The sequence below is a fragment of the Corapipo altera genome, unplaced genomic scaffold (genome assembly GCF_003945725.1).
Source record: "Corapipo altera isolate COAL_440 unplaced genomic scaffold, ASM394572v1 57, whole genome shotgun sequence".
Classification (NCBI taxonomy): Eukaryota; Metazoa; Chordata; class Aves; order Passeriformes; family Pipridae; genus Corapipo; species Corapipo altera.
In genome coordinates this window covers 7,314,731-7,334,658 of record NW_020884905.1, presented here as the reverse complement: position 1 = coordinate 7,334,658, position 19,928 = coordinate 7,314,731, and the positions used below count along the sequence as shown (strand labels likewise).

The following is a 19,928-nucleotide window of genomic DNA, read 5'->3' as shown; positions in this document are numbered from 1 at the left end:
ACCGAGCCCTCCCTGTGGGTTTGCTGGAGTCTCCGACCTGCGTCTCCATCCTGTTGTTTGCTTCACTCTCAAGGTGTCGTAGGTGCTTGTACTTGTTCGCCGGCTGTTGGTCACTGTCACAGTGTGTTGCTGGAAAACAAAACACCTGGAGAAAGGGACAGCCAGCCCTGAGCATTCCCAGTGTGTTGGTCCTGTTTGTGCCCACTGTCCCCCACGATGCCAGTGGGATTGGCACAGTGCCTGCTGGCACAGTGGCCACGGGGCACCTGGGACTATGGTTTTGGTGGGGGGACCAGCCAGGCTGAGGACAGGGATGGTTTTGGGGCTGGAGGAGGGTGGGAAAGGGGGCATGTGTGGGGGATGCATGCTGGTCCTGTCAGCTGAGCAGGTCCCTCAGGCTGTCATACAAATTTATTTTTTTCTCTCTGACATATATGTTTTTATGAACAAAAACTGCTACTTGATGTTCTTAATGACCTACCCATGCTGAGCAGTGGGGATGACATTGTTGGGGGGGTGAGGGGCTGGGCCTGGTGGCACTAGCATCTCCCACCCTCTCCATGGGGGATTTTCCTTGCAAGACAGCTGAAATCAGGGCTCTTCCCAAGTCACCCCTGGACTTGGGAACTCCAAATGGGGCAGCCAGGAGGAGCACCCCAGATTGCAGCTGTTGCACTTCCAGCTCCATACAGACTAAATCATAGAATTCTGGAATATCCTGAGTTGGAAGGATATTAATATTAATTAATATCAGGATCATTGAGTCCAACTCCTGACCCTGCACAGAACACCCCAACATTCCCACCATGTGCCTCATAGTATTTTCCAAACACATCTTGAGCTCTGGCAGCCTTGGTGCTGTGACCACTGCCCTCGGGAGCCTGTTTCAGTGCCCAGCCACCCTCCGAGTAAAGAATCTTTTCCTAATATCCAACATAAATCAAGCAGTGGATGCCACATTGCCAGGATTTGGCTTGGGAAAAGCTGGATGGGGGACAGGCAGGGGCAGATGAGGTTTGGGACCCACTCAGGGAAAGTCCAAGCATCTCCTTGTCCCCACCAAGGCGAAGGTGGGCCTTGATGCTGGATGAGCACCCATGAAAATCCATAGTGAAGGAGGGAGCACTTCTGATTCCTGGGGATTTTTGTGGAAAGAGGAAAAGCTGAAGTGGAAGGTGTGCAGGGATGGGCAGGTCAAGGACCACTGTGGGTCCTGGGGGGCTGGGACAACCCAACCCATCTGGGGCTGCCTGCAGCCCTGTGGTTACTACAGGGTCTGTCTCCAACACTCTCCCCGTCTTCTGTTTCCTGTGGCAAAGTCTGATGGAGTTTGTCCAAGAGCATGTGAAGGGTTGCTCCATTTCCGTGTTGTCCATGCTGCTCTGGTGTGCTTTTCCCGTGGTTGCATGTCAGTCTGAATAATTTCGGAAAAGAAAGAAGCTGTTGCTCCGGTGTCAGTGCCCCTTCCCTCATTTCTCTCGTTAAATCACCTCTCTGTCTCTCCATTGATACAACGCGCTGCTTGGTTTCAGTTGGGATCCGTGTTCTCATTCTTTGTGTTTGTTTTTTTTTCTTTCCTTTGCGTTTCTTCTGCTTGTGTTATCAGAGGATGATGCTTTTATTGACAAACTGCCCGCGTTTGAAAGGCGCAGTGAAATGCCGGCAGGTACTGTACTGGCAGGGAGCTTTCCAGACAATCCGCCTTCGGAGCGGGCGACACCCACCGCTCGCATCACCTTGCATGACAGTTTCTCAGTGACCAAAAGGACTTTGAGGTGGAAGGTTGTCACCTCCTGAATTCAAAGAGCTTAATTTAACAGCTCCAAAAGCTGTTTCCCCCCACACACCCTGAGTTATTTCAGCAGTACTTGGAGTCCAACGTGGCTTTTGAGGCGATGTGAGAGCAGGGAGCTGGTGGTTGTGATGGGAAAAGGAAGATTCCAGCTAGGCAGCTGCTGCTCTGTGTGCGTGTGTCTGGTTATCTGCAAGTGTAATGTCCTGAAATGCAACAGAGAACACTCCATTTCACTGTCACTGATTGTGCACACCGGTGTGGCATGTGGAGCAGCATCCCACCGGGAATGCTGGCGGAGACGACGCCGGAGGCGAGGAGGACACGGCATGTTTGCCCAGATCAGCGCAGTTAGAACATGCTGATGGAGTGCATGAGCCGACAAGCCTCTTCTACTGTAGCCAAAAAAAGAGAAAACCTCTCAAAACTCCTTACCAAGCAAAAGGACTCTTCCATCTGGGCTTCCATAGCTTTGCTTTCTGCTTTCTGTCTCCCAAGCCAACGCCCGAGTTTAAGCCCCTGTCCCTGCACGTGAACGGCTTGCAGCGCCTCGCCCCCTCCCCGTAGTGAGATAAATGACCTGCTCTGTGACTCACACTGTGTCCTTCTCTCTCCCTCTCCTTAACCTGTCCCATCCCGCTTCAACTCCTGGCCATACAGAGAATGAACAGCCTTCCCTCGTTTGGTTTGACAGAGGAAAGTTTTATTTGACTTTCGAAGGTAAGTAGTGCATAGCATACCCTGTAACGACTCGCTCCCCCTGCTCTCGCTCTCTCACTCCCGGGGTTCCCTCCCAAGACTCCATCCAGTCCGACTTTCCGTGCGAAATGCTATGGCTACTTAGATGACATCGCAAGTTCAACCAGAACAATTTTGATTTGATTTGTGCCATTTGTCCCCATGATCTCTTTCCTTGTTTATTTATTTTCTAAAAAAATCCAACCCAAACAAAGCAAGACCCAAAAGAACATTCTGAATATTCCCGTATGGAGGCTGCGGTGAAAACCAGAGAGCGGAACCGCTTGCACTGCCAAGGAACTTGACTCTGTCAACCAGAGCTTCTCTCTACTCTCCCTCAAGAGCTGCTCCTTACCCTGAGTGGGCTGGGCCACGTGCTGTTAATTAGCATCCAAAGGATGATGGGTTCTCTGCCAAGCTGGGGCCTCCTCCCCACCTCCCACCAGGTTTTTTGGCAGTGAAGGGCTGGGAGCTGAAACACCAGCAGGTTGTGCTGCTGGCGTGGCTGCTTGAAGGTCTTGGGGGTTCTGGGGTCCCCCATAGATGAGAAAGATGCAGGGAAGGGAAAAACTTGTTATTTGTTCTCCAAGCAGCATCAACTCCCAGGTAGGGCAGAGCTGTAGGTGGCTGGGCAGCCAGTCCCACTCCGAGAGCGCCAAGGCTTTGGGGGAAGCCTCATCTCACATTTTGCTTTTTAAAAACAGAAATAAAAGCAGGAGGTTTGCTTGCAGCAGGAGTAGGTGCTTTTAATCGCCAAGCAAGAGTTTGGAGCTGTTGTAGTGCTTGCAGGCAGGGCTGGAGTGAGCTGGAGGATGCTGTTGGCACAGGACATGCCAGAGCACTGTTTCCACATGTGAGTCCCAAAGTGTGTCCATCCCAGAAAAATGCCAAGTGGCCTGGGATGGGTACTGCCAGGCCACTGAGGATGGGCTTGGAATCACGGAGCAAAGCCCATCCTGGTGAGAGTGATGGAGTAGCAGCAGCAGAAGGCAGGAATTGAGGTGGCATTGACCAGGGAGTTGGTTCCTTCCTTTCCTCCCTTTTTCTTGGCCCAAGGTCCCTGCTCCAACAGTCCCTGCTTTGATGGTCCTAACTCCAACAGCAGCTCCCAGCTTAGATCCAGGGGGAGCTGCTTCTTCCTGGTGCTCATTGCCATTTTGCTGTTCCCTGCAAAAAACCCTTCCTGGGTTTCCCAGGTGCCACCTGCCTGTCCAGAGCTCCAGAAAGAGCTGAGGACAGCAGGGACAATGTTATCCCTCAGCACAAGTATTCCAGCACTGTGCATCCCCCTGCTCTGTGCTTCCTCCTCCCCTCGCTCAGTCCAGGACCAGCCCTGCGAGCACATCCACCTCTTGGAGGTTTTCTTGTGGTTTTGAGTGTTGAAGTTATTGAAATTCTTTGACTTGGTTCTAGCAGTGTGAATGGTGTGGAGAAGGGAGTGGGTTTGTCCTGGAATGCCAGCACAGCAGCAGGCCTGCAGGAGTATGGCACTGCCTCTGGGCTAGGGTCATGTTCCAGAAAGGAGTTATCTCACTTTCACGCACTGTATTTCCTGATTTATTTCTAAATATCTATGTCCAACTTTTAAAAAACCTCTGAACTTCAATGCTCATCTGCAGGGAAGTGAGAGGAGACCTTTTGTGTTTGTCATCTGAAACTCTCAGGACATGGAAGGCCAGAAGAGTAATAATAGTTTCTTTCTGAATTTTGAGGGGTTTTTGTGACAAGATCTGTGTATTTGCTGAACATGGGGTAGTTTATTTGTGTGTGAAAAGATTTGGTGATGCTCTCCTGGCCAGGGTTGCTGTCACTCATGTCTCCTTATTCCACAGCTGTATTTTCCACTTTTGCCTAGGGAAAAATAAGGCAAATGAACCTAGTTTGCTGCTTATGGCTGGATTCAAAGTGCCATAAAATGGATTTGGGTTTTTTTCTCCATTATTGTCAGGTCATTTGCCCAAATGAAAAGTTTCTAAAAATTACTTTTGAATCAGTCACTAAAAAGCCAGGTTTTGGGTGGACGTGTGCCATGGTAACTGAATTTGTCTTGTGTTTCTGGAAAATCATGTCATTGCTTCAAATAGATTATACTTTTCTTTTTTAGTAAAAACCTTAGTGTCAAAGGTTATTTATTCTCTGAAGCCATTAAGAGAAGAATATGCAGGTTCATGAAGAAAGTGGAGGGAATCAAGACCCTCAATTCCATCCACGTGATTTTTATTCAAAGCTGGATTAGAAATGAGGATGTTTTGTTGCAGTTGCTGCTCAGGTGAACTCAGATTCCCACAGCCTGGCTGAGCCTGGTAATGGGGATCCATGACACCAGCCCATTTATTCCTGTAGAGATGATTTTTCATTCTGGAGAATAAAGGAATTTATATATGTGCAGAGGAACATGGGGAAAAAGAGATGGGAAATCAGGGAAAAGGTGCATTGGTATGAGAGACACCTGCCCCTCATTCCATGCTCTGGTGAAGGGTCCAGGCTAGACTCAGCTGCCATTATGAGGTGGTTTTAGTCCTCTCCCAAGGAATAATGATTATATTGCTAGGGATTGCATGTGGGCAGCTAAAGCCCTTCTCACCTTCCCTATGAGACAAGCCTGATGCTCCTCTGCTGGGTGTCACCTCTGGTTTTCCCCCTCCATAACAAGCCTGCACTGACACTTTTGAATCCCATCTGTATTTCTGAGTGGATGTGATGGGAATATCCCACTGGATTTGGCTGGAGGTCATTGCTGAGGGTGTGGGGAGCAAGAATCACCCAACAGTGGTATTATGGAAAGAATTTATCTAAAATATGTTACCCCAGCAGTCCATGGTGCTGCTGCTGCATGTTCTCTCTGTCACAGAGCCAGGAAATCAGCGTGTCCCATGGGTTTGGGGAACTGCCCATGCTCTCACACATGGCTGGCACTGGCATGACCACTCTTCAGCGGGATGTTCATCCTAGTGGATAGCTTGGGGCTGTGGCCCCAGGAGCAGAAGGCTTGGGGAGCCACAGGCTGCCCCGCTGGGCTCATTAGGATAATTAATGTGTGTGTGGTGATGGGTCTGTTGTGTGTGGATGAGATGCTCCGGCTGCCCATCCCATGTGCTGGGACACTCAGATACCATTCCTGATTATCCTCATTCTGGGCTGCAGCTGGAATCACTTATTCCCCTGAGCCTCTTAAGATGCATGACTGAGGTATAGACATGGCTACATGAATTTTTTACACCCTTTTATGCTACATTAGAGATTTGAAGGGAAAACCCCATCACTGGAAGGGCTCATCTGTGCCTCTAGGAGAGAGCACTTGGGGTTTATCCATTAACGCACAGGTGCCTGGGTAAGGTGTTAGGAATCCTCCTTGTTGGCAAATATCACAATTTTTTCAATTAATATATCGAAACTCAAAGTGTGATTGAAGTGACGGAAATGTTTTCCCCAGGAGATGTTATGAAGCCCAATTTTCTGCACCCAAACCCTGTTATTTACTCGCAATGGTGGGAAGCAGCAGATAAAGAAGGGGAGGGATAATTTTGGAGGATAGTCCAAGCAGAAGAGCAGGAGCTCATCAGGAACAGGCCACATTTCGCTTTGCTTTCCCCTGGCCCTGCTACCTGTGGAGGTGCTGCCCTTTCCCGGGCTGGCATTGGAATTCCTGCAGCTTTGGCTGGAGCTGGCACGTGCTTGCATGTTCCAAACAAACTCCAGGCTGGATTCATCGCCCCTTTCACCTGCCTGACTCAGACCCTGGCGATGAAGGTGATGGAGTGAGGGGTGTTGTGGTCCCTGGGTAAGGTGCCCCTCTGGAGACCTTTGTCATTCCTGGTTTGGGGCAGAATAATCCTCATGCTTAACCTGATGTACAGAATGTGATGTAAACAAAAAGGTCCCAAAACGGTGCATTGCAGGAAATAGATGAGGCTGAGCCACCAGTGCCAGGGCAGGGGCATGACCTCTCCAAGATTTTTTGGGTGTCCACAGGTTTAGCACCTTGTACATTGGGTAGGTGACCTGACACTAACCCTGGGCTGATCTTTGGACACTTTCCATGGGGAAATGTGATGACTTTGCTGTGCCAAAAGCACCTTCGACTCCCCTGGTGGTGGGCACAGGGAGCAGGATGTTGTCTCCCATGCAGGGTTTCCAGCACACTTGGGGCTTCTGAGGTGCACTTGCAGTGAAGATTTCATCCTCAAATTTTTTTGGAGACAAGAATTCCTGGTCAGCAAAGGGAAACCTGCGAGCGATCCTGCAGGGCTAATTATTTTAGAGTCTGGCGGGTGTCCGTGGATGCACAGCATGACCAAAGCAAACTTTTTCCCTTTATTTTAATCATGGAATCCTAGAATGGTTTGGGATGTCAGGGACCTCAAAGCCCATCTTGCTCCAGCCCCTGCCATGGGCAGGGACACCTTCCACTAGACCAGGTTGCTCCAAGCCCATCCAACCTGGCCTTGAACACTTCCATGGATGAGGCAGACACAACTACACTGGCCAGCCTGTGCCTCTGTAGTTTCAGATTTTTGATGATTTGCAGATTTTCTGTGGGGTACTGTGGGATTTGTGGGGTGAGCAGGGAGTGGAGGTCCTCTTGGCTCACTGGGCAGGAGAGGAGAGGGGATTGCAGGAGTCTCCGCAGGTTGGGGTTCAGGCATCATGAGACTGCTGACACCCCACTTTCCCACAGGCAGCCTGAGCTCTCTGGTGAAGAGACAATGAACCCCCCTAGCCCCTTTTTCCGGGGCTCAGAGACCAACTGCAAAAACTGTCATGCAAACCTGCCGTGTGGCAGCCCCCACACTGGGGGGCCACGGCCCTGCATGCTGCTCCTGCCTGGGGCTCCTCCATCATTTTCTTTGCTTGCTTTTGGAGGGGGAGGGAAAGATAATTTAAAACCATTTTTAAAACCTCATCCAAAGCCTGGGGAATTTTTTGTTATTATTTGCCCATGAAGTTAGGCTGGGGTTCCTGGTGAGCACCCCCTCACCCTGGGCCGGGGAGAGTGGGGCTGTTCATCTCTGTGGTCCCAAGTGGGGGTGTCTGCTTTGTTGCAGGGTCATCACGGGGACCCAGCCCCCTCACCATGGGGGCACAGGACACCCTGCCTGTCGCTGCCGCCTTCACAGAAACAGTCAATGCGTATTTCAAAGGGGCCGACCCCAACAAGTAGGTGCTTACCAATGGGGTCTGGATGTTGATATGGGGCTTCTGGGACTGCGACAGGCTTGGGGTGCATCCTAAGGGTTTGGGAGGGAGGACAGGAGGTGCTCTGGGCTAAGCATGTGCATGTTGGGGTGTCAGTGCACTGCACCAGGTGGGGGTCCAGCATCAGGACGCTCCTGCAGTGCCCCATGACCATTGTCCCTGGCGGGCTGTCAGCCTTTGTGCTGCTTCTGCTCACTCTGAGAACGCAACAGTGTCATTACCTGGGGTGGGAACTGGGGGGCTGTCACTACCATCCTTGGTGCAAGCCCTCCCCTCGTGCTCCATTTTGAGCCTCCCTTTCCTGACCCTCCGTCTCTGTGTCTGGCACTGCAGGTGTATCGTGAAGATTACAGGGGAGATGGTGCTGTCATTTCCAGCAGGCATCACCCGACACTTTGCCAATAATCCCACGCCGGCGGTGCTCACCTTCCGGGTGCTGAACTACAACAGGCTGGAGCATGTCCTGCCAAACCCCCAGCTCCTCTGCTGGTAAGGACCCACCTTGCCAGCGTCCCAAATGAAGGCGGGTTTCCAGAAAACTAGGGGACTTTATAAAAAAACACAGACCCATGCCAGGTAGAAGAGCACCAGCAGTGAGGAGCCAAGTGCTTTGTTTGTCCTTTGCTCTGCTCATTAAACCTTCTCTTTGCAAAATGAGATAACCTATGCATTATATTTGCTGTGCCTCCCTGGAGGCAGCTGAGGACAAGCCAGAGATGTGTGGGAGGCAGCCAATATTCCCATAGATGTGGGATTGAGTGCAGTCACTCACAGCTGGTGACTGCTGTCCCATGTGCTTTGTAGAACAGCTTTCTCCTGCCAAGGCAGGTTCTGTAAAGGGTTAACTCTCTCTCTCTGCAGTGACAGCGTGCAGAGTGACACCAACTCGAAGGAGTTCTGGGTCAACATGCCAAATCTGATGACTCACCTAAAGAAGGTATCGGAACAGAAACCGCAAGCCACCTATTACAATGTGGATATGCTCAAATACCAGGTAGGGTTTTTTTGTAAGATAAAACTGTGCCAAAAAAACCCTCTGCTGAATTATAGATGTAAAAGCTGGTGTTTCCCTAGTGCAGAGTGTAGCTAATGTGAGGTGGGGGCATGTTATCCCTTTAGTCCCTTCTTGTGGCACTAGACTGTCTGGCTTTGAGCCCAGTACGGAGTTTTGGTGGGAGTACAAGGTATTGCCTCCTCTGAAACCGAATGCGATGAGCGCGGCTGTAAAACGGGACTTCTCCCTTCACCCCTATGGAAACTAAATGTTTTTTCTGTCGTTTTGGAAGGTATCTGCCCAGGGTATTCAGTCTACTCCATTAAACCTTGCAGTGAGCTGGCGGTGTGACCCTGCAAGCACTGACCTCCGCATCGACTACAAATACAATACAGAGGCAATGACCACACCGGTAGCTCTAAACAACGTCCAGTTCCTCGTCCCCGTCGATGGAGGAGTAACCAAACTTCAAGCTGTGCTTCCTCCCGCTGTCTGGTAGGGATTGAGCTCCTTCCCTCTCTCTGCTGTGTCCCTGCCTAGAACTGCAGGAGGAGGCTTGATTCAGGAGGGTCTGTGGGTGGGAGCTGGGGGCACACTAGGAACCGAAACCTTCCCTCCTCTTGCAGAAGGAAGGCTGCAACCCCACTCTGATTTATTTTTTCTTGCCATTCCCACAAGAAAATGGTCAGAGATGAATGCATGTGTGTGGGCAGCAGAGCATCAGCCCTTATTTTGTGTTATGGCTGCTTTTTCCGGGGCTCAGAGGGGTGCAGGGCCATCACTGCCATAGGCCCTGGTACAGGTTGGCCAGAGAAGCTGTGGCTGCCTGCCTCATCCCTGGAAGCATCCAAGGCCAGGTTGGACAGGGCTTGGAGAAACCTGGTCTTGTGGAAGGTGTCCCTGTCCATGGCAGGGAGTGGAATGAGATGAGCTTTGAGGTCCTTTCCAACTAACCCAGTCTGGGATGCTGTGATCCTATGGAGGTATGCATGGCTGTTGCTCCCATAGGCAGTGGCATGAACATTTCCAGGAGGGCACAGCACTGCCTCTTGCCCATCGCTCACCTGCAATCCAAGGACAGCATTTTCCTGCTCAGCTCATACAGTCATAGAATTATATTGGTTGGAAAAGCCTTCTAAGACTATCAAGTCCAGCCGTTAACCCAGCTCTGCCAAACCCAAATCCAAGCTCCCAGAATTGCAGCTCCAGAGAGCAGCACCGGAGCAGGTCGCCCCCACCACCAGCCCACACAGCCTTTAGAAAAATTCAAATGACTTCTTGGCAATTTCTTGTTTCCTACAGAAATGCTCTTTTTCATTTGTTTTCAGGAATGCTGAACAGCAAAGGATATTGTGGAAGATCCCTGATATCTCTCAGAAGTCAGAAAATGGAGGTAATCCTCAAAATATGCATGTTATTAACTCTGAATCCTTAAATCAGACACTGACCCGTTTATCATGCCGGCACACAAGCCCAGACACAAAGATTCCTGCTGGGACTTGCCAGGGAGAATGCTATTTAAAGCAGAGCTTAGAAAAGCAGGGCTACGTGCCACTGGTGCTGCTTTGCCAAGTGCCTTGGCATCACAGGAGGGTATTAACACACCAGGTTTGGACATGGTGGTTTGCCAAGTCCTTTGTCCCTTGACCTTCTGTATTTGAAGGCTGAGGCCCCACATTGTGTCCCCATTGAGGTGACCACAGTCTCCCACAAGTGGCTTCTCCATGTGTAACCCACATGCTCAGCTGCTCCTTATTGCTGGGGTGTCTGAAAAGTCAAATTCTGCTGGGAGGATGAGAGGAGTTTGCCTCCTGCTCCAGGGATGCTGGAGGGTTGGGGAGCCCCATGAGACTGGGCTTCACTTGTGATGCTTTGGGCATCTCACAGAATCACAGAATATGTGAGTTGGAAGGATCATCAAGTCCAACCCTTAGCCCTGCACAGGATCCCCAAGAGTCACACCATGTGCCCCAGAGTATCATCCAAATACTCCTTGAGCTCTCTCAGCCTTTGTGCTGTGACCACTGCCCTGGGGAGCCTGTTCAGTGCCCAAGCACCCCCTTGGGGGGGAAGAACCTTTTTCTAAGATCCAACTTAAACCTTCCCTGACACAATTTCAGGCCATTCCCTGTTACTGGTCCCCACAGAGTGGAGATCAGTACCTGCCCCTCCTCTTCCCCTCCCAGGGAAGCTGTAGCTGCAATGAGGTCTCCCCTCAGTCTCTTCTCCAGCTGAACAGACCAAGTGCCCTCAGCCGCTCCTCACACAACTTCCCCTTAAGGCCCTTCCCCATCTCCATTGGCCTCCTTTGGACACTCTCTAATGGTTTTGTATATTTCTTATATTGTGGGGCCCAATCTAAGAAATGTTTTAAGCCATTAGAGAGCTTTGCTGGCAAACCCAGTGCTGGGGTGCTCTGTGCGCCTCTCCAGGCTTGTAAGGGTTTCATGTGGCACTTCCATTGCAGGTGTGGGGTCTCTGCTGGCCCGGTTCCAGCTGTCAGAGGGGCCGAGCAGCCCAGCCCCGCTGGCCGTGCAGTTCACCAGCGAGGGCAGCACCCTGTCCAGCTGCGACATTGAGCTCGTGGGCGCTGGGTACCGCTTCTCCCTCATCAAGAAAAGGTTTGCAGCAGGTAGGTGCCTTGCCAGTGGCTCCTCTCTGCCTGTGCTGGGATGCTGGGAATGCTCCTGCTGTGTATTTGTTGGCTGCTGAAGCCCAGAGCTCCTGCCACAGCTCAGTGTGATAGGGCTGGCTGGGGACAGAGGGGCAACAGCTCCACTGCATGACATAAATCCTGCTGCCACTTATGGGAGCCTGGAATTTCATGGGCTCTTTCCTGCTCAGGTGTTCCTTCATGAAAGGCAAAGCCTGGGATCTGCTGCAGAGAAATACAGGGATTCTTCCATGTATTACATTGCTGCAGAGAAATACAAGGATTTTCCCGTGTGCCCTGTGGGAGCGGGGCTGGCGGAGGTGGGCAACCATCCCTTAGGAACCAGGGCTGCTCCCTCCCCTCAGTTGATTTCTGATCCCATTTCTAGGTAAATACTTGGCTGATAACTGATGGAAGCTTATGCAAGTCTGTGGAAAATACTATGGAAAATACCCAAGGACTGCTGTGTGTGGAACGGGTTTTAACTACAGTTTAAGGAAAATGAACTAAATCCTGCACTTGGGACATTTCTGTTGGAAGTGTCGACAACTTTCAGCATTTTTTTTCCTTGGAAAACACCGTCTTGACCAGTCCTACAGTATTTACTTCTAGATGTAACATTGTTAATGGTTTTAAAATGTAATTATTGTATTTGTAAATTGTACTCATTCCAGTAAGGCTGTATTTTGGCAGTTAGACACTTGAGTTTTAGCATTTTACCATTCATGAAATGGATGTAATTTAAACTGTGGTATATAAATCTAATAGTAGTACTGTTGAATGGCACAATGCTTACAGAGGTAGATTACATTTTGTCAATATATACAATTTAAATACAATACTGGTAGCTGTTATGAAGGGGGTGCCTCATCAAAAGAGAGTTCAGTAGAGCCCACATGCTGATTTACTTTCCCTTCAGTCTTTAGTACGTTTCACAGCGATGAATAAAAGCTTAATCTTCAGGTTTAGCTGGTTTAAATCCAGAGAAATATCGCTGTAAAGGTGGAGGTTCCTAGCACAGTCTCCCAGGAAAAAAATCTACAAGGAGTATTTACTCCAAATTCCCAACCTGCCCCGTGTTCTCTTACAGCTGCAGATTCCCTGTCAGGAGTCCCGGCAGCATGTAGGTGACCAATGTTTCTCTTTACCCCATGTCCATATATTTTGCAGGGATTCAGATAAGGAAATAAGCGGCAAAGAGACTGGGTGGTAAATCTGAGCTCACAGCGCTGTCAGGAAATGTTCCTGCTGTTTTTAAGGATGCGTTTTCGGAGCCGCCTCCAGATTTTTGGTTGCATTTTTACGTTCCTTTGCTCGCTTTTCTGCCTTTCCCCCCATTTTTGAAAGCCCTATGGGTTTAGAAAATGTTTTAAAGACATGCAGCCCCCCAAGGCCTTTCCATTTTACCACTAAGGCGGGAAAGTGTGTATGGACTGGGAAACAACTCCCTGGGGAGCTGCCAAAATACAGTGGGGCAGGAGCCAGCCTTGCTGGCACTGGGAGCAGCTCTCTCCTGGAGATGGGAAAATACATGAAAGTGCTAAACGGGAGGCTGGGGATCAAAAAATTATCCCTCTGTGTTTTTCCTGGGAACTGGTGTCCTGCTGCTCATCCCTGTGCAGCGTTTGGGATCTTGTTGACGTTGGTCTCATCCTACTTCTGGCAACATGGTGATAGCATTGGTGGCATTAATGGCACAGCATCTGCTGAGATGTGGAGCTTGTTTAATGGGAGAATTTGGCAATATTGGGAAAGAAAAGAAGGGCTCTTTACAAAATTAAACACAGTTGCAGTTCAGATGCACAGAGAAGCTCAGGAGCATCCACTGAACTGGGTGCTGGGGACTTCGGGAATGTGTAAGATGACAAATAGTTCTGATTTTACAGTCACAAATGTTGCCAGGATTAGGCTTGTGTATTTGCATTGGAAAACTTAGACTGAGCATGTTGGGAAGTGCTTGATTATTGAGCAGTTTGGATTGATGTAGAAAAACAGAGAGCGGGGCCCATCTAAAAAAAAAAAAAAAAAAAGGAAATTTGGAGATATTTCAGGTCTGAGGTGACTCCCAGGCTGCGATTTGTAAGATTGAGGGGTGAGCTCTGTGTGTGCATTCACAAAAGGCAGCAACAGGGAAGATAAAGCACAATTTGGTTCTGCAACTTCCCACATCTTGGCAGATTTTGGAAGTACACTCAGCAGTGCTCCTGGATGGAGTGTCCCACTCCATTAATGATTTTCCCCCTGAACTGGAAATATGTATAAAGTGTGTAACCCACCCCTTTCTGACACAGGAATACAGGGCAAACCCTAAGAATCAGTTCTTCATCACTTCATGCTGTGTACAACGGTTACAAACTCATTCTTCCAAAAGAGATCTATGGCATACGCCCAAAAATAAGGGGTTTATTGTGTAAATATTCCCAGAACATAGAGATTTTACTTTATATTTCATTCGAGAGACAAGGTGTTTACATAGCATTGGGTTTTTGAATGCTTTTTAAACAGAAAAACCCATAACCCAAAGCTTCCAAGCTCATCCCATTTGTGCTGTGGCACAAAATGGAGTCACTTTTTTGGGATGCAGCTCCTGTGGCCTAGGTAGAGAGATGGGACAGTTCTGTGCACTTTCTGGGGTGAATTGGTTGGCAGGGCTGTGTCCAATGTGCCATCACACTTCCAGCCCCACAGAGATATGGTTTCCCCTCCAGCCATGGGCAGGTGACACCAAACCCACAACACTGGGACCAAAACCAGCTGTTTGGGACAGAGGACAGGTTCCTTCCATACTGCTTTGGCCAGTTTTATTGCGTAGTGTTTTAGCAGTGCCACAGGGATGCTGGTTTTGCTGGGCGTTTGTCTTGCACGTACGAATGTGGCACCCCAGTGTTACCCAATGCTGGGAACACAACTGTTGTTCCCGAGTCCAGAGTGCAGGAGCCTGGTCTTCCTGCCTGGCTTTGAGAAGGTCTCAGCAGAAAAAGGTTATGGGCAGCAGCTTAGGTTGGTCTGAGTGTTTAATGTAGAGCATCAAATAGGAGCATGTATAGGGATGTATATCGCTCACAGCCAAGAATCACTTCCCAATATCCCATCTAACCCTGCCCTCTGACAGTGGGAAGCCATTCCCCCTTGTCCTATCACTCCAAGCCCTTGCCCCAAGTCCCTCTCCAGCTCTTTTGGAGCCCCTTTAGGCACTGGAAGGGCTCTAAGATCTCCCTGGAGCCTTTTCTTCTCCAGGCTGAATACCCCCAGCTTTCTCAGCCTGTCTCCAGAGCAGAGGGGCTCCAGCTCTGGGAGCACTCCTAGTGGGAAGCACCACTGCTCTGTTTCCCAGCATGTGGTCCAGCAGGTCTTTTGCCAGGTCAGACTGAGGCTGGAAAGGGGGCTCAGCCCTCTGGCACTGCCCAGCTCTAGCACTCCTGAGCTCAGCAGCACTCTGATCTATCTGAGTGAAAAAAAGGACAAATAAAGGAGGCATTAAATAAAAATATATGGATGCATGCATAGAAAGGCTTTAGCTCAGTTACTCCCGTGGACCCTTCCCTTTAGACTGTGTCTCAGCAACCTCTCCCAGAGGAATTTTCCCCTGGGAATTTCAGCAGCCCACACCTGCAGAGTCAAAGTTCCTCTGATGGAGCAGGAGGGTTTTCCCCCACAGACACCCGAAGACTTGGGTTTTCAGATGTCGGGAGCAGGAAGTAAATTTTTTAGGTAACTTTTCTCCTGTTTGTTGTAAACAGTCAGGATTCTCAGTCAGCTTATTGTGCTCCTCACAGGAGACCTTTCAGACCAATTTTCTACTTTAACAGTATTTCTTAATAACTATGAAATCACTCACTAGTATGAAATACTACCAAATAATGAGCTTTTCATTTGGTGCCTGCATTTGGTGCCTCTTAAATATCGGTCCCCTGTTCAATAATTCTTATCTTTGCTGTCATTCAGGATTTCATTTAAATTACTTTGCCTTTGATCTGCCCTTTCAGGTTTTATCTATTAAAAGTTTTTTAAAACATAGGTGGGAAAAACCTAGAAATTTCCATTGGAATGTCATCCTGTTTTAGCCAGGCAGGAAGTGGATGGAGAGGGAAGGCTGCAGCCACCCAAGATTCCTCCAGCACAAGCATCACATAAAGAGTCACCACTTCCCTTTCTCCCAGCAGAGGTATTTTAAAAGACTGGAGTGCACTGAGAAGATTTTTAAAAGACTTAAGAAGGAATCAAACATCTTTTACTAAAAACATTCAGACCTCATCCTTGGCTACCAATCTCTGTCAGCAAATGTTTCCAGGCCCACTGGGCACGTTGGGCAGTTTTGGGTCACAGACGAATCCTGCTCTATTCCACCTTTTTTTTGACATACAGCCCATGGATCTGTTACCCAAACACTCAACATCTAATTAAAAAAACCTTACATCCATACACTAAGTATGGAGTGGTTTTTCCCCTACTCTTCTGTTGGTTCTATGTGAAAACATCTTGGTTAAAACACTTAATTTTGAAGCTTGACATATTTTATATGTAACATCATGTCATACTTTCCTGGTAAGAAATTACTGCCTCAAAGATTTCATTTCATAGCCAGAATTCTTCTGTTCTTCTTTTTCTCACCATTTCCCAAGGAAAGTAATCCTTACAGAGCTGGGGAGGTTTTATGATAATCAGGATTTTAGTTCTTATTTCAATCAGGATTTTAGTTCTTATTTCAATCAGGATTTTAATTCTTATTTCACTGCAAGGCTAGGAAAAGATTTACAGGAATATGCCCTGCTCCTGCCTTCCCTTTCCCTTTAGGAGGGATGATGCTGCTGGCGATGGTTCTTGAAACCATGAGCGTTAAAGTGGTGATGCTCTTCCAAGGTTTTCAGACAAGCAGGACTCGGCAACAGGCCATGCAAGATGTGGTGAAACACAACAGGTTTTAGTGAGGCATTTGGGATATCTTGTTCCTTCATTAGAAATCCCACTATTTCTGGGTACAGCCATCCTGCTGTCACGTTCCTCATCCACACAGGGATGGGCTTTTCCACTCCAAAATGCTTTAAGGTTGATGAAGTCACCTGGTTGCTTGGATTACATAAAACATGTGGAGATGTTCGTCATGGTGAGTGAGGAATCCCGTTGGGATGTGTTGTGAAGCTCCTCTCCTGCAGCCAGGGCTGGTGGGTGGAGGGCATGGAATGCAGGAGAACCTCACCAGGACACCCCAGCAGTGAATCAGACTTCCCCAGGTATCACCCTGTATCATTTTATTAACTCCCTCATGTATAAAATGTTTATAAATATTTGTGGATTAAGATACACAGGTCTATTTTTAAGATTTAAGTTAAATAAGTTAATGAATGGCTGGCCTTTTTTGCCTAAACGTGCAATGAGATATATTATACCTTTAGTCTACGATGGCCTAGGTACTGCTTAGTCTGTGATGAAAACTTTGCTGCTTTCCTACTGTTCTCAGAGAAAAAAAAAACTGTAAAAGACATACAGGTTTGTTGCACAGGGACTACTGCAGCGAAGCTTTGTATTTGACCACTGGTAATATGAATGTGTTGTATTGACTTGTTGAAGATAATCATGAAACAACATATTTTAAATGTTACTTGCCTTATAGATTAGAGTACAACTATGTGGATATCATTTTTGTAAATACTGTTTTTTATAAATGTCTCTCCTCCATTCTCCCTGTCACCCATTTCACTGAATCTCGAATATGCAATTATTTACCACGCATAACGTTGCGACAGATAAATCCCCATGTCAGAACAAAGTTTATTAATTCTATACATAAGATCCACATTAAATACCCAATTGAGTTGCAATTTAAATGTGATTATTATTTTTTCCTTGAAAATAAACAAAACCAGTAAAACAATACTTTTTCTGAGTGAGCTTTGCTTCCATAAGCAAGAGAACCCAGAGGAGATGGGCGGAGGTATCGGGGGCTGGCCCAAAAAAGGGTCCCTTGCCCAGAAAAAATCATCTCTGGCCCAAAACCTGTCATCGCTGCAGGAGTTATGCACAGTGTCCCACATGGGGACAGGTCAGGGTTGGCATGTGGGGATGGATATTGGGAATCCACAGGGACCACGCGGACGGATGGAGCTCGAGAGGACCCATGGAGGCCATGAGCATATGTCAGGGGTGGTGTTGGGACGTGTGAGGGTCTATGTGGATCCACAGGGGTCATAGGAATCTGTGAGGGCTATAGGAACCCATGGGGACCCACAGGGGGACCATAGGGACGTTTGGGGGGGCTGTGTGGACCTGTGGGGGCCACAGGGACCTGGGACTTCTAGGTGCAAGTAGGAACCTGTGGATACTGTGGGGACCTTGGGGGAGTCTGTGGGAACATGTGGAAGTCATGGGGACATGTGGAAGTTGTGAGGACATGCAGGGACCTGTGGGGGCTGTGGGGACATGCAAGGACCTGTGGAGACTGTGGGAGCCATGGGAAACCTGTGGGGGATGTAAGGGGACACCAGGACTGTGAAAGCCATGGGGACCTAGGGGGCTGTAAGTGCACACAGGGACCTATGGAAGCTGTGGTGACTTGTGTTAGCCGTGGGCACCTGTGGGAGGTTATACGGACACACAGGGACTGGTGGAAGCTATGGGGACCCAGGGCAGCCGTAGGAATACACAGTCCCCCGGGAGGCTGTGAGCACACAGGCGGAGGCCGGGAACGCAGCGGCCGGGAACGCGGAGGGCGACTCCCCCCTCCCGGTGGCCGCAGGGAGGCACTGGCCGCCGCCCTTCCGCCTCCCTCCGCGCTGAGGGGGTGGAGGACCGGGAGGGGGATGGATGCCGGTGCGGCCATAAGCGGCCCGCTCTCGGGTGGGTCTGGGTACGACTGCACCTCCAAACCGCCTTCCGCCCGGCAGGTTTTTCCTCATAAGCCCGAGCTTTGCCTCACAGGTCCTTCCAAGCGCTTCCCAGGGGCAGCAGTAGATGAGATCCTGAGAGATGTGGTGGAGAGTTACTTGAGGGAGCAGCGCTACGAGCCGGCGCAGTGCAGGGAGGTGGCGAAGGACATCGCTGAGGTAGGAGGGAGCAGGTGGATATTCTGCCCTCATGGTTCGATGGGGTGTGAGGGAGGTGGCTGCTGGGGAGCTCCCCAGATATCCCCCAAAATACCTATAAAGTGTGAAATAAAGGGTGGAGGAGGGTTGCTCTAAGGAGGGTGCACGTGGATACGAGTTAATTAATAGAATGGTTTGGGTTGGGAGGGACCTTAAAGCTCATCTTGTTCCACCACCTGCCATGGGCAGGGACACCTTCCACTAGCCCAGTTTGCTCCAAGCGCTGTCCAACCTGGCCTTGGACACTTCCAGGGATGGGGCAGCCACAGCTTCTCTGGGCAACCTGTGCCAGGGCCTCACCACCCTCACAGCCAAGGATTCCTTCCCAATATCCAGTCTAACCCCATCCTCTGTCAGTTTAATACTATTCCCCCTTGTCCTGCCCTGCTAAACGTCTGTCTCATCTTTGAACACATGGACTAAACTTGTTTTTCTCCTGCAGATGGTTAAAGCGCGAGTGAAAGACCTTGTGATCCCACGGTACAAGATTGTGGTGGTGACACACATTGGGCAGCTGGATGAGCAGAGCATGCAGATTGGGAGCAGGTGCCTGTGGGATCCTGTGAGCGACACGTTTTCATCATATGTGTTCAAGAATACTTCCCTGTTTGCTGTTGCAAATGTCTATGGTGTGTATTTTGAATAGGGAGGTAGTCGAGCTTAAAAGCAGAAGAAATGGAAGTTCAGCCTAACTCTTCCTGTTTCTGTTGTTGAAAACATTTGTGAAGGACCAAAGTACTCTCACCTGTTTTGAAATGTGGCTACTGTGAGCCTTTGGGTAAATGTAATTAACTGTTTCCCAGAGCTTTCTCTGGGAAGTGGTTCTCTCTGACACACTGTTTTGCACCTAATTCTCGCTACTTTCAGAAGTTTCCCTGCAGGGAAAATAATATTTTAGGAATATTCCCTATAATGTTTTTATCTCCCTGAATTTGCCTTCATTCCATGATCCCCGAGCAGAAACCACAAAGGGTTTTTTGGAGAGTAAAACAAGAGCATTTTAAGACAATCTCTGTTAATGATGTTTGCAGGCATTTAGTGCATGCCAGGCCTGAGCACAGGAAAGGTGGCTGAGAGAAGGTAGCTAGTTCTGCTTGAATTATGGAATCCCAGACTGCTTTGGGTTGGAAGGGATCTTAAAGCTCATCCAGTTCCACACCCTGCCGTGGGCAGGGACACCTTCCACTAGACCAGGTTGCCCCAAGCCCCGTCCAACTTGGCCTTGGACACTTCCAGGGAGGGATAGCCACAACTTCTGTGGGCAGCCTGTGCCAGGGCCTCAGCACCCTCACGAGAAAGAATTTCTTCCCAATTTCCAATCTAACCCTGCTGTCTTTCAGTTTGCTACCATTCCCCCTTGTCCTGCCACTCCATGGCCTTGTCAGTCCCTCTCCATCTAGGAAGAAGAAGACCAGTGAAATGAAGTGAAAATTGTCTTTAAATGATACTATGTTTAGAGTATATAAATTGACATAT

General features: G+C 49.1%; 2 protein-coding genes across 4 annotated transcripts in view; both read left to right on the top strand.

The window, feature by feature from the left end:
* The window catches only part of SGIP1 (SH3 domain GRB2 like endophilin interacting protein 1), a 50,743-nt gene extending 36,866 nt beyond the window's left edge, over nucleotides 1-13,877 (top strand). Inside the window, exons 17-24 of one of the 3 annotated variants that reach the window (XM_027651703.1) lie at nucleotides 2,453-2,512; nucleotides 7,576-7,687; nucleotides 8,060-8,215; nucleotides 8,588-8,720; nucleotides 9,013-9,215; nucleotides 10,049-10,113; nucleotides 11,188-11,352; nucleotides 11,762-13,877. In XM_027651703.1, coding sequence (XP_027507504.1) covers nucleotides 2,453-2,512; nucleotides 7,576-7,687; nucleotides 8,060-8,215; nucleotides 8,588-8,720; nucleotides 9,013-9,215; nucleotides 10,049-10,113; nucleotides 11,188-11,352; nucleotides 11,762-11,784 — 917 coding nt within the window. In that variant the 3' untranslated portion in view covers nucleotides 11,785-13,877. Of the gene's footprint in view, nucleotides 1-2,452; nucleotides 2,513-7,575; nucleotides 7,688-8,059; nucleotides 8,216-8,587; nucleotides 8,721-9,012; nucleotides 9,216-10,048; nucleotides 10,114-11,187; nucleotides 11,353-11,761 lie in introns of those variants that run through there. The other 2 variants (XM_027651704.1, XM_027651705.1) reach the window with 2 other exon arrangements.
* Nucleotides 13,878-18,131: 4,254 nt separating this feature from the next.
* TCTEX1D1 (Tctex1 domain containing 1) lies at nucleotides 18,132-19,644 on the top strand. The gene is made up of 2 exons (XM_027651737.1): nucleotides 18,132-18,413; nucleotides 18,895-19,644. Exons 1-2 carry the CDS (start codon nucleotides 18,171-18,173, stop codon nucleotides 19,096-19,098), a joined length of 447 nt encoding a protein of 148 aa, XP_027507538.1. The 5' UTR covers nucleotides 18,132-18,170; the 3' UTR covers nucleotides 19,099-19,644.
* Nucleotides 19,645-19,928: the final 284 nt, after the last annotated feature.